Source organism: Centrocercus urophasianus, unplaced genomic scaffold (genome assembly GCF_019232065.1).
Source record: "Centrocercus urophasianus isolate 14NV4802_14NV808 unplaced genomic scaffold, USGS_Curo_1.0 seq_5, whole genome shotgun sequence".
NCBI classification, from domain to species: Eukaryota; Metazoa; Chordata; class Aves; order Galliformes; family Phasianidae; genus Centrocercus; species Centrocercus urophasianus.
Window position 1 is genome coordinate 6,980,879 of NW_024885088.1, and position 13,027 is coordinate 6,993,905.

The 13,027-nt window shown below is 40.8% G+C and overlaps 1 protein-coding gene across 1 annotated transcript; it reads left to right on the top strand.

Annotated features, from left to right (window-relative positions):
* The first annotated feature begins 202 nt into the window (after positions 1-202).
* Positions 203-12,773, top strand: BCL2L14 (BCL2 like 14). The gene is made up of 6 exons (XM_042835120.1): positions 203-534; positions 5,779-6,219; positions 8,715-8,879; positions 9,793-9,860; positions 10,478-10,750; positions 11,450-12,773. Exons 1-6 carry the CDS (start codon positions 522-524, stop codon positions 11,489-11,491), a joined length of 1,002 nt encoding a protein of 333 aa, XP_042691054.1. The 5' UTR covers positions 203-521; the 3' UTR covers positions 11,492-12,773.
* The last annotated feature ends 254 nt before the right edge of the window (positions 12,774-13,027 follow it).

Here is a 13,027-nt window from a genome sequence, read left to right on the forward strand (position 1 = left end):
ATTGAACTTTTACCATGAAGTGGAAAAAAAAAAAAGAAAAGAAAAAGAAAAAAAAAGAAATACTTCCTTTTTTTTTGAAGGAAAAAAACATACTTGGCAAGCAGCCCAGAGCAGTTGTAGACCTTCCCACTTGCCTTACTTGCTGCTCAGCACCAGTCACATGCTCGAGGGAAGGCTCCACCCTTCTTGCTTTCTATGAAATGAGCTGTGAGATGTTTGAACATTGTTCTCATAAGGAAATGCAAGGGCACTTCTTCACTGGAAGTGCAGTAGTGAAGCTTTACGCGTGTATTTCCATGTGAGACTGAAAATGTTAAATAGAAGAAGTGAAGGAAGTTAAATTCTTTTTTCTCTCTTTTTCTTTTTTTCTTTTTTCTTTTTCTTTTTTTTTTTTTTTTTTTCTTTTTTTGTGAAGGTAACTCCTGTGCTTACAAGGCTGGTTCTACCAAAGAAAGAAGTGTAGTCACTGGAAGAAAAGGAGAAAGAACTTAGATCATCAGGCACACCGTGTTGCTGGTGCAATGGATCCAGAAGGTAATAAATACCCTTTTACTCTCTGAGCCTTGTTTCTTATGTATAATGCCTGATAGTCCATAATCCAGAATGGGGTTCACTGAATCTTATTTGTGTATGGATTAAATTGCCACATTTATCATGGTTAATTCAAAGTAATTCCCTGCCAGGCTTAGCTATGATGTCAAAAAGCAAAGGAGGGAACTGTCCTAGGACTTTTGGAACTTCTGTACAAGCCTTGCTATGTTTGATGATGTGCCTGACATACATAGCCAAGTAGAGCAAAGTTCTCTTCTTCCAACTGCAGCACATTTAACTGCGCGGAAAACTGGATTTAAAACTCAGGAGTACCTCAGTGAATTTATGTAGCCAGTTGGTGTATGGATTCTCTTCTCAGGTCTGAGTGTGGGGCAGCCTTTTGTCTTTGTGTAAGAGAAAAACCTCTGGGCTGGCACAGGCCGCCATATAACTTCTCTGAAAGAAGTGTATCAGTGTAGACCTTTCTGTATAGCATGCATTGTATCTCTTGCACAACAGCCTTCATGAAGAATCTGTTGCCACTGGGGATGTTTATCCTCATGCTGGTGTAACCGTTTACTAACTATGTGGTTCCTCTTCAGTTAAGATTTAATAAGGAGCACATAATCTTTCAAATTGCGTCTCATTGCTTTCCATTCTGGAGGAAACTGTACTGCAGTACTTGAGGAGAGATGTGGCCTCAAGTGTAATGCTAGCTTTCCACAGGATTTGTACAGTTTAAAACAGCATAGACTCTCCTGCTCAGAAAACAACAAACCAATTAGGGTTTTATGTGAATGCCTGAGTCAATACACATGAAATACTGCTTTCAGAGAAGTGTACTACTCGCATATGTGTGGCCTATGGAGACTTGTGACAGTTCTGAGCTTCTCTATAAGAACCAAACCAAACATCAGCGCCAGCACTGATAGTGTTTCGCCTCTGCTAGTTCAAGGTTCCTCAGCCATTTGTAGAAAAACCCCCACGATGCAGTGAGAGGAACCCTCCCACAGAGGACGTATTGGGTGATCATGTCTGCAGATGCTCTGCTCTGCTGGTGTTGGAGAAAGAAGCACAAGAGGCAAGGTAGTAAAGTCAGGAGGAAAGAAGGAGCTCGGGAAGCACGAATGGGGCAGCCACAAGTTTGGAGTCAGGTGGACTGTCTGTTGACTGCAAGACCAGGGGGTTGTACAGTTAGCTGCTGTGGTAGTTTGGGTTTATACCTGAGGATATTTTCTAAAAACAATGTAAAAGAAGTCAAGAAATGGCATAGCCAAGACATGGCATCACAAAGTTTTGCCAAACATGGGTCTAGAAGTGGGCATCCTCCAAATAAAAAGTTATTTCACCTACTTTTGAATCTTCACAATATACTGAAGCAGAAGGGAGTAGTACTACTTCCTCTGAGGTCTGCAAGCTCCCGAAGATAAATAATTTAGACCAGAGTATTTTTAAGTAGACAGAATGAGACTGCGCTGTTACCCTCCATCATCTGATCCTTCAAGTTTCTTTTAATCATTCTAGGAAATAATATGCAGATTCTGTGTTCAGCTGGACTTCCAAGCACTTGCCAAAAAAGATCAATGATTGCATTAAAAAACTTTCTGAGTAGAAACTTATTTCTGGGAGTGTTCATGCAAATTGAGTGCTCTTTCTGCAAAAAGCTTATCCTGTCCCCATCTTGTATCAGATGGGATATTAGGGAAATATGGTTATAGTACGTATGTAAGAAGTAATTCTAAAGAGAGATACATGCCAACAATTAAGGTTTCACACTTTAAAATGAGCTGCAAAACAAGTTTACTACTTGTTCTGTCCAAACACCAAACAGCATGTGGTGATATCTTTTTCTTGCTCTCTGTGAGCGATAGAACACATAATATACAGACTACACTTCGTTCTCTTTTTAGGCTCTTCTGATCTAGTTGGATAGGAAAAAAATGTCTCAGTATGGAAGCTTCTATACTACATTTTTATCAGAATGATTTGTTTCACTTCTCAGGGGCTGCCTGAGAAGGAGTAAGGAGCAAGGAGCAGGTTTAACTCTACAGCTGCGTCTGAAGAGCAAGTGCTCCTTTGCTGTTATGTACCAGGAAGTTGTAATTACATTATACCTCCTGCATTTAGCCTTGCTTTGAACACCAACCTTTGAACCCTTATTTGATTTTTTATCTGTACAGCCACATTCAGGATTGGTTTGGGTAGGCCAGTTCTTAACGCATACTGTTCAAGTGATATTCTAGGTTATACAACTGTGCTGATTACTTTATGCTATTACAGATCATTCTTTTTGATGTTTGGGAACGAAACTTCTATTTTTAAAGTAATTTGTTTATAGCTTATGTAATATTTATATTACTGTTTATTTTTAGTTTTATTTTTAGTTTTATTTAGTTTTATATACCCAATAGAGATGAGGAAGCCTGCTCTGTTTTAAGTTCTGTTGGTTTCTGGTCTTAGGTGTCTGATCTCTGTTATGTCCACCAGTAATCCCCTCCTGGCACACAGTGAAGAAGCAGCCTGTTTCAGTCTTGCAGCATTTCAGTTCTCCCTGCTTTTCCTGTGTTTCAAGCTCCTACTTCCTTTTCTCCGCTGGGTTTGTTTCTTGTAACAGTTTGCTTTTAGTTTCCTTTGCATCAAGCTCTTGCTGACTCCTTGAACATTTGGAGGCAGCAACTCGCAAGAGAGTGGCCACTGTCACCTTCTCCCCCTTCCCTCTGTGCTCAGCAAACAAGGACTGCTTTTGGAATGAATTTGGGAGCAAGAGTTTTCAAGCAGAATGGGCCCCCACCAGGCCAGGACTGGATACTCTTCATAGGCAACAGATGTCTGTCACCTGTGTCATCTGTTCTCAATCAGGTGTGCAGTCAGGGAACAGTGAGAAAATTTGCCACTTGAGTTTAGATATAGAGTTCTACACACCCAACAGCTAGACAGTGCAACACACTGCTTGCAGAAAACTGAACAAGCTGAACACTAGGAAGAAAATTTCAGAGAGGCTGTTGGCATGTATTGGAAACAGGTTGCTGGAGGCTTGGGAGAGTGGTGAGTCAGAAGCTTAACTTGAACACAGCTGAGAAATCACACTTTGGCTCACCTGTGGAGTGAATTAATACAGAAGTTTCCCTGGAAGACAAACAAGTCATCTTTCTCAACTAATGGAAGTGTTGGAATTTTCCCCATCTTTCTCTCCCCCTACACCTGTCACACAGTTTCCATTCTTGTTTCTTTGGTGCTTTGTTCTAAAGTAACTGTGGAAACTAGTGACATCTCAGCACAGCATCTGGAAACAGATCTTTCTCTTGAGAGAATAATAGCCTCTAAAAACTGATGCAGATTGTGAGTTGCACTGCTGCATTTAGCAGTGCAAAGAGGATCAGACACATCAGACCTACAGTGTGATATTTCCAGGGTTTCTCCTTGGCTCTTTCTCCTTTCCTTTCCCTTTCCTCATCCCCTTCCCATTTCCTGATAAGGACAGTGCTGAACTAAGAGTACATGTAAGCCAGGGGCTTAGAGTTGGTGCTAATAATCTAATCTTTGGTGCTCATACATTTCTTAAGAAAGACTTTTTTTAATCTCACTTTTTTTTTTTTTCTTTCTCTTTTGTCTCATTAACAACCACAAAACAGTTTAGCATGGTGGAAGTATGTGGCATGTCCAAGTTTTGATTACATCAGGTGCTTTCCACAGATGTGGGTAGAATGGCACATAGTGACATAAATGATTTTATTAAAGTTACTTACAAAGTTAGAAATTTGAAACTTTAACAAAATGAATCTTACATTAAAAGTAGTATTTTAAATGAGGCAATCAATCAACTGAGATGTATTTCTTTCTATCATTTTCTGGGGCATGGAAATCTTTTTTTTTTTTTTTTTTTTTTTTTTTTCATTTAATCAGTTATATCTGAGTGACTCCACACTTAGGATCTGAGCATCCATTTGGTTGTGTATCAGCGAGAGTGTTTTATTCAAAGTTGCAAATAGCTGAATGATATTCCAGGCAGGAAGAAAATAGCTTACATTTGTTCCTCTGCACCTGAGGGCGTATGAATTTGGTACTTGTTCAGGAGAAGGCAATGGGAACAAAGCTTCCTATTTTGGTTTGTAGACAACAGAAGCCCCAGTTGCAGGATAAGAGTGCAATTTCATGTGACTAGGGTGGCTGGAGGGGTAGCTGCATCACAGCTGAACACTCTTTGTTCTTCCTTTTGATGCTCTGGCTTCAGAGCCTCGGTGGCAAAGGAGTCCAGTGCAAAGTAAACATGAAATATTTTGCACTGAGCGGGACAGTGGCTTGTTAAGTTATAATGCCAGAGCATGCAGCAAGGTGGAAAAATGCATATGCATGCTTTGTGATTGTTATATTTGTTTAGACAAGTACAAGTTGCAATAAATGATGCCATCACCCCAGTCATTGCACACAGTCAAGCGTGTAAGATTGTTGACTCAGGTCTCCTGTCGTGAAAGAACAGCTGAGAATATGAAATATATCATCATAGTTTTTCCTAATGTTTGGGCCAGTTTTTGACTGTTTTCCACCTAAATCAATCAGGACCCAAATTTGTCAACGCTTCCTCTGAGAGCAGAACTTGTATTTAGTTAGATGCTTGCTTTGTGGCATGATCTGAGCACAGTACAGGCCTTTCCTTTGCAGTGCTTTGATGAAACATTTTTCTTTCCAACTTGAAAATCAGGTACTATTATGATGTCTCCTGTTTTTCTGTGCTGCACCCCAACTATTGAATGCTCCTTGAATTTCTTAATGCTTCCTACTGTATGCTTCTGCCTCTCCAGAATAATTGACTGCTGTTAGGATTCAGTCCCTTTACCCACTAAAATGAGCTACTTCTTTTCTTTGAAGTATGAACACTCCAAGGGTTTGGGGCAAATGTTTTGTATCGTAAGCTGCCTTTCAGTAAGGGAAAATGGTGTTGGGCAAATATCACTTGGACTGAATAACTACTGAAAGAAAAAATTACAAACAAAATGCAATTAAAAGTGAGTACTGTATCTCCTGTTACATTTATTTTATTGCTTTGATAACCATTTGAGGTATTGCTTAGTAACCAAATTCTCTTCTAAAAAACAGTGATTCTATGATTTCCAGGAAATGCAGTATTTCTATCACTGGGGTTTTTAAGGCATTTAGTGAAATATTCCTTAGTCATGTCAAGTATTGGGTAGTATTTATGAAAAACAGGCTGTTCCCTAAGCCATTAACACTAAGAACATGTTCTTGCAGGAGCTGAGATGTCTTCACCAAATGATGTCAGTATGGAAGAAATATTGCTGGAAGACAATGAGCAAGACACTATAGAATACAGGATCCTCATGGCCTATGCCCAACGGAGGTTGCCAGCCAGCAGATATAAGAAACTTCTGAAAAATGAGGCAAATGTGCTGAAAACATCATCCTTAATCAGGAGTGAAGGGGAGATCCAACATCAAAGGGATAAAAGTGGGCCACACCAAGTATCAGAATTGCAGCATGGTGCAAAGAAACAGAAAAGCAAAAAGCAACCCAAACAAAAATTCTTGTCAAGATATTGTCTGCCCTTTTTCTGCAGGAGAGCAGAGCAGCAAAGTCCCACAAAAACACGTGCACCCAACAGTGGAATGGAAGATTTCTCCACTTCTGACACCTGCACTGGGAGCCTTCAAAAAAGGAGTTTTCAGGAGCAAAGTATGTCTTAGTTCTTTCTTCTGCTGTCTGTCCTTCATTTACTCGCTGAATACGTTAAATGATTTATGAATTGCTCATCATGTGCTGTTGGTTTCCATTTAGGAAGTCAGATTGCTGGATAGATCGTCACTAGTGCTTGCACATGAGATTCATGCTTCTGACCAGCTTTTTTGGTTTTTCATCTTATGAAGATAAATATTATGCAACTGCTTGTTATGAGCTTTGGATTTTTATTTTCATACCTGTGAAAATGTGAAGCACTGGACAGACTGCAAATCTCCACACTAAAATCAAGAAAGAGAGATTGTTTGAAGGCCTTTTCAAAAAGTTTTACCATGGAATGTATGTTCCACAACATAGTCTGAAGTGCAAGGCTTTCCTTGTAGCTCTGGTGCCAAGCAGTCAGAAGCAGCCAGCCTCAATTAGGGAGAAGTCCATGTCTCTGGGCTGCCTCTTGTAATCCCACTGTGTATCGGAAACATCAAAGTCTTCCACAGTTAGATAAACCTTCTTGTTATCACTGCCACAGGACTCTTCTCAGATCCTGACTGAGATGGGTTTAAAAATAATGCCTTGTCTGAGACTGAGCTGGGGAGGTGATAGGGTTTTGAGGAGGGCATTTTCCATATCAAGTCTGGATCTGCCCTTCCATATACTAGAAGGAGAGTTAGTGGTGGTAGTTATGCATTCGACATTCGTGATCAGTTCACATGCGCATCTTGTACTCTGGCCCCATGTAAGGTGCTACACTGTAGGCAATTGGTTTGTTTGTTTTTTTTTCCTGCTCTGGAAAGTGACCCATACCTTAACTTTTCATGAAGGATTGAGAGAGGATGGTGAAGTATCTGCATTAAATCACCAAATACAGCATATGATCTATTGCCATATTTTATACAGGTGTTTGTCTGACTGGTCCCAGTGTGATCCTGACGGCTCACTGACCTTGGTGTCACAGCAGTTTCTCCTTTACTTCACTGCATGTAAAAATATTCCTAAAATTTATCACCTGCTGATAAATTTCTCTAGCCTAACACTCCATTCTCGATCAGTTTAACTAACTTGGACCAGATCCTACCCACCAGAGGATCCTAATTCTCCCTGCTGCCAAACTCCACAGCGTCTCCCAATAAAGAGGCGCTGTGTCATCGCAATACGTTTTGCTAGCCTTAACCTTCCATCATCTGGATCCAGATATCACAATCAGCTGTGTCAATTTTAATTTCCATTTCATTTAACCTTGCTAAGGAAAGCTCTCAGGAGTTTTGATGGTCCTCCCAACTCATGACTGTGGTCTCTGCAGGTGGCAGCAAGACCTCAGTGGCACCTCACCTTGCTCCCCATTTACCTCCCTGGAGCAGGTGTCTGGCCTTTGATCCAGATGTGAACTGTCCTTGAGCAGATTGCTAACCGTATTCCTAAAACATTATTTTTTATAACTTGCACTACTGACAGCTGCAAAACACACTTGCTCTGTGGGATAGCTTGCCCAAGGACAGCATGTTCTGTCTAAAACCAGTAATCTTAGGTTTCTGAAGACATAATCATACACTGTCACAAATGGCCCGCTCATCTTCCTAGAAATTCTGTATGTGGCTCTGTATGTGAATGGGAGGAAGGAAATTCTGGGGCTTAATTCACCACCCTAGAAATGCAGTTTTCACTGGCTGCATTAGCACCTCACAACAAACTCTGCCTGTGAATCTGTGAAGTGTTTTGGGTCAGACCACAGCTGAGCTTTATTTTGCTGTCTGCCAGTTGCATTGGAGATGCCCCTAAAGAGAGTTCGCACTTGCATCCCCAGCTCCACGAGGCTCACTGTGAAGACAAGTGCTTTCTAGCTGAAGCAAGTCTTACAATAATGCCTGTTGTTCCCTGGGCTGTGGCAGGAAGCCTGGCAGAGTTCCTTCAGTGAGAGGAAAGGCCAACAAGGTCAGCTTGCTGGGTGGATGAAGCCAGTCTGGCTCCTGGATGCTGAGTTTTCGCAGTACTTGTGTGTTCTTTACGCAACAGTGTTGAGGACAGGAGAAGTTTCTGCATTAGAGGTACCTCTGAAGGGAAGCCTTCTCTTTTTCTTAGAGTTAATGTGGGGAAACTAGGAAGAGAGCATTCAACTACATCACCCTTCCTGAATCTGGGCCTATAGATGAACCAACTGTGGGCAATTTCACCCTCATAATAAGGTCTGTGATTCACAGTCCTGTTTCTTAATATGTGCTGTGCTTCTGAGTTGCAAGGATGTCTGCTAGTGGGCAACGCTCATCCTTTCTTCCATATGGTCTACATATAGTTAGTTGCTGTTCAGATATTAGAGAAAGGTGGAAATGCTTTTCTCTCTAAATTATTAACAGCCAATCTCAGGAAACAACAAAGCCCCAGCAGTAGAAGCTGTATCTCTTGGTATTCCACCTCAGCAAACATATGAACAAGTAAATCTCTGAAATATTTCTGGCCAAGATTACTTACCTTCTTTATTTCCCACCCTTCTTCCCAACCAGGTGAAAAAGCAGATGTCAATCATATTGTAGACAAACTCTCCAAGCTTGTGACTAGCAGGCCTCAGCCATCTCCTTCAAATGTGGCATTCAAGATGCTGGTGCATAGCCGGGCTCTGGAACAAGATAGCGGAGATACTGCTGACAAAAATGAGAGTGAAGGAAATGGTAAGGGGAGGAATTTCATTCTCAGAGGCAATAGCTCAGGTTGGTGTTGCAGAGCAAGGCACTTTCTTCAGGAATGGTGAAGCACTCAGAAGTTCTGTGGTAAGATGCTGTGAAGGGGGAATTTTACTCTGCTGGTTCCTGCCCTGTTGCCCATATTTCAGGGATATCCTTCGTTACTTGCTACTGCAGTTAAAAGCAACATCCTTAAAAATCCAGGCAGGTGTGACATGCAAAAGGAGAATGACAGCAAAGTGACACAAGGTGTCAGAGCAGTGCTTAGGAGTGGCAGGACTGGGAGCAAAACAGTTTGCTAGGGCTTTTAGGACAAAGACCTGCTTCTGGAACAATGATGTCAGTCCCTCTTCAGCAACAGAACAAGATTGACCAGCAACATCTGTTGAATGTTTGAACTGTCTGTCTTCCATGGCATCTGCAGAAGTTTGCAGTTAGTGCAAGCTTCCTCAGGATTTCTGGTTGCAAGAGGGAGCCTGTCATGCTTACACTTTCTGTAATTTGTTAAACCCAGCATTTGTTTTAATAAGTTGCAGAAAGTGCAATTGGCAATCAGGAGAGGAATTTCCTCCACTAATTTCGAGTCCATATTCTTCAGCTTTTGCTATCTGCTGCTTTGTTCTCTTATCAGCCATACCTCAAAGCTTACAGGGCTGGCAGCAGGATACTAAGGCTCCTTCCAAGGTTCTTAACTGGAGCAAAACATCATGCAGAGAAAAAGTATTGCCTACTCCATGCAGACTAGAACTTTGAGATTATAGATCCTGGATATACAACTCTGTGAATTTGCCACAAAATAACATCTCTTCATGATTAAGTAACATAGAGACTTTGCCATGCTTTGCTCTCTGGATCTTACTAGAAGATAGCAATATTTATGTCAATCTCTTTTCTTTAACAGATGAAGAAAAGATAATACAAACAATAGTTGCACTGTTAAGAAAATCAGGGGATCAGCTAGAAGAAAGGGTAAGTCCTGCTTTCAAGAGCTACACAGGCTAGAGTGGAGAGAGAAATTACACATTTGCCAGGAGTGAATGTTTTGTAGCCCTCCTCTTTATCTCTATCCTGAACCTCTCTTTGCACCATTTGAGGCTTTCTGAATCCACCACCATTCATTCTGAAATCTTCATCTTCAAACTAGAAGACTAGTGCAGATCTCTGTTGGAATGTAGGAGGAAGTCAACAAAAAGATGTGTACTTCAAAGGTTCATCTGCCTCAATCCCATTCACTTTTGCAAGACTTTGGACACTGGACTGACTCTGAGAACCTCTTGTGCTTGAGTTAAATTTGACATACATATTGTTCTCAGTGGAGGAAAAGAAAACCTACAGCTTTAGGAATTGCTATAGAGAAAGGTTGTTTTTTTTTTTTGTTGTTTTTTTTTTTTTTTTTTTAGACAAAAATGTAGAGACATTTCCTGAAGGAATAGCTCTGCAGTGAGATGCAAGGTTTGTGTATCATCTGCATTCAACACCACAATCAGCTTGTATTGCATATATTATCTAGAGATGCTCTCCTTTCCAAGTAGGGATTATAAAGCAATTACAACAGAAGTGGCTCAACCTTTATTCTTATTTTTCAGTTCAAAAAAGACAGGAGTTTCTATCAGCGTTTTGAAGATATGTTGTCCTATGCCTTCTTCAAGAGTCTCACCGATTCATTCCTGGAGAATGTCTCAGCAGATTCCACAAACGAGACAGAAGACCAGTTACAGTGCACCAAAGTTGCCTTTGCACTGGAAGTTGCCACCAGACTTACTGCTGTGGACAACCATCCTATGAACCTGGTCATGGGCTTTGGATTAAAGTACCTCCAAGAGCACTTCAGTCCCTGGATTCGTGATCGTGGGGGCTGGGTAAGAGTTTTGCCTCCCTTGACTCATGCATAATCTAGAAGTACATACTTTCACAGAACTAGCATGGGCCAGATGCAAATCAAACCTAAAAGTTATTCTTGAACACAATGTGTACTTAAGCTGTGGATTTGCTTGCTAAAATACATCTTCTATGCTGCAAGCTGTTTATTTACATAGATCCAAAAATTAATAGGAGACATTCACGGAGGGCTGCTCAGTGTAACACACTATTCCTGGCACAGGCAGACTCTCCACCACAAAAACCTGAGGTCTAGGAAAGACATCAGGAAACTTCACCACATGCTTGACGTAATCTTAACCTTCTCCCTGAAGTCTACTGTTAGCAAGTTCTGGGAGCAGTATAGCAGTTCATAACTTCATACAGTCTGCCCTTATGGTATGTTTTATGTTCACCTCTCCATACACAAGAACATCTATTTATCTTCAACAGCACTGTGCAAAGTGCTTTTTGTCAGCAGTGGTGCAGAGCTGCTGCCCTTTGTAACTTGTTTACCTACCTTGTTGAGAGGCAAGAGGTCCTAGTAGATTTGTACTTCATGAACCCTTGTAAAGCATATGTCCATTGGAATAGACAGCATGTGAGGTCAGGAAATTCTACTGGACTGACCCCAGCAGAATAGAAACTAGGATCAGTCATCATTGCTTTTAAATTTTTTAACTCTTCTTTCTCTATTACAGGACAAGGCTTTGAGTTCACTGGATCAAGAAGAAGTAGAATAATTGTGACTTGAGTTCATTCTTCAGGGTACCTGAGCCTACAGTTAAGGAACATGCAGAATTTGATGCCAATGGCTATGTATTTTTATTTTTCACGTGGAATGTTTGACTGTTCTATTTCTAAGTCTGATGGGTACAACAGCACTTTCTCAAAGTAGGTATTGATGTACTTTCTAGTGGATATGAATTCACTTCCAACTTCTCTGGAGCACTCAGCCTCATGGACATTGATTTCAGTTAGATTTCTGCGTAGAGTTGCTTGCGACTGCTCCTAGAGGTGGATGTTAAAATGCAAATGGGAGGAAAAGAAGGGTAAGCAATCAGGAACCACCGGAGTCAATAAACCATCAACCAGTCAAGATGTGCACTGCCAGTTTTGTGTGGTTCATAGTGGTACCACCAGTTACCAGTCCCGTGTACCTTGTTAGTAGGTGTACCTACATGCTACTGTCAGTGGTGCCTCTCTCTCCCTTTCCCTGGTTAGTTTCTCCAAACTATTCATGCCATCTTATAATTCTGACAGGGACTGAGTAAAGCTAATGGAAGCTATTTGCTCCAGTGCCTTCCACATTCTCCCAAAATAATAGACTTGATCTACCTTAAGATGTTTTGTTTTAAACCTCTTCAGAGCATAATGCAGTAGATGTTGGCTTTTATATTGCTATTTTTTCTACTGAAGTGGAAAATTCAAACATGGTGAGAGATTTTTTATCCAAGAAATTTAAAACTTAATTCTGTTGTGTATTTTTCATCATAGAAAAGCTCGATGCTCTTTAATCTCAGGGATTTCTCAGTAAACAGAAGTGTACTTTCAGGCATCGAAGATGAACGAACTCATTAGAGTTCCTGAATCTGTAGGTGTGGCAGAGGAAGGAATAACAGCTTGTCATTTAAAGCAGAGATTTATTCCAGTTAAGCTATACATTATTTTAAGTCTTGACTTGTGACATATTTAGTCATGACTTCCATCCCCTGAAAATCCTTGGTGGATGGAGAGGGAACTTGGAACAACTCCTGAAGCTGTACCATCATGGTGTTGCTTCTGTGATTTTCCAGTACAGAGTTGTTTTTTCCTGAAAATACTCTCTGCCCCTCAGTAAGATGCTCTTCTATTACAGGTACTCATTCTGACTGTACAAGTATGTTAACAGTTGAAATTGCATGAGGAACTTGCTAACAAATTATGAATTTGAATGAAAGTGATAAAAAGCATTTTAACTGGGGGTGTAAAATATGCAATACCATAAAAGATGAAATATTTTTCTAATAAACCTTAAATTTTCAACTTTTGTGTAGCAAGCTGCTGCTGTTTGAACATGTATGTGTGAAACAAGGCCGAGAACAGATGATGGAGTGAGCTTTGTTTCCCTGCTTCAAACGACTTGGGAAACACTTGTTACATCTCTAGACTGCAAATCCAGGATTCTCTTAGTTGTTAAGAACATTCAGTCTTTCTGATCACTTCAGATATCCCAAAATGGGGGCTGACGTGGAGGGGGGCAGCATAATTGGGGGAGAGATACAAGCATTTAACCAGAA

Excerpts from the sequence above, each read along its gene's own strand:
- BCL2L14 (XM_042835120.1), top strand. Across the intron at positions 6,220-8,714 it reads AAGGAGTTTTCAGGAGCAAA|GTGAAAAAGCAGATGTCAAT; the intron begins GTATGTCTTAGT and ends CTTCCCAACCAG. Across the intron at positions 9,861-10,477 it reads GGGATCAGCTAGAAGAAAGG|TTCAAAAAAGACAGGAGTTT; the intron begins GTAAGTCCTGCT and ends CTTATTTTTCAG.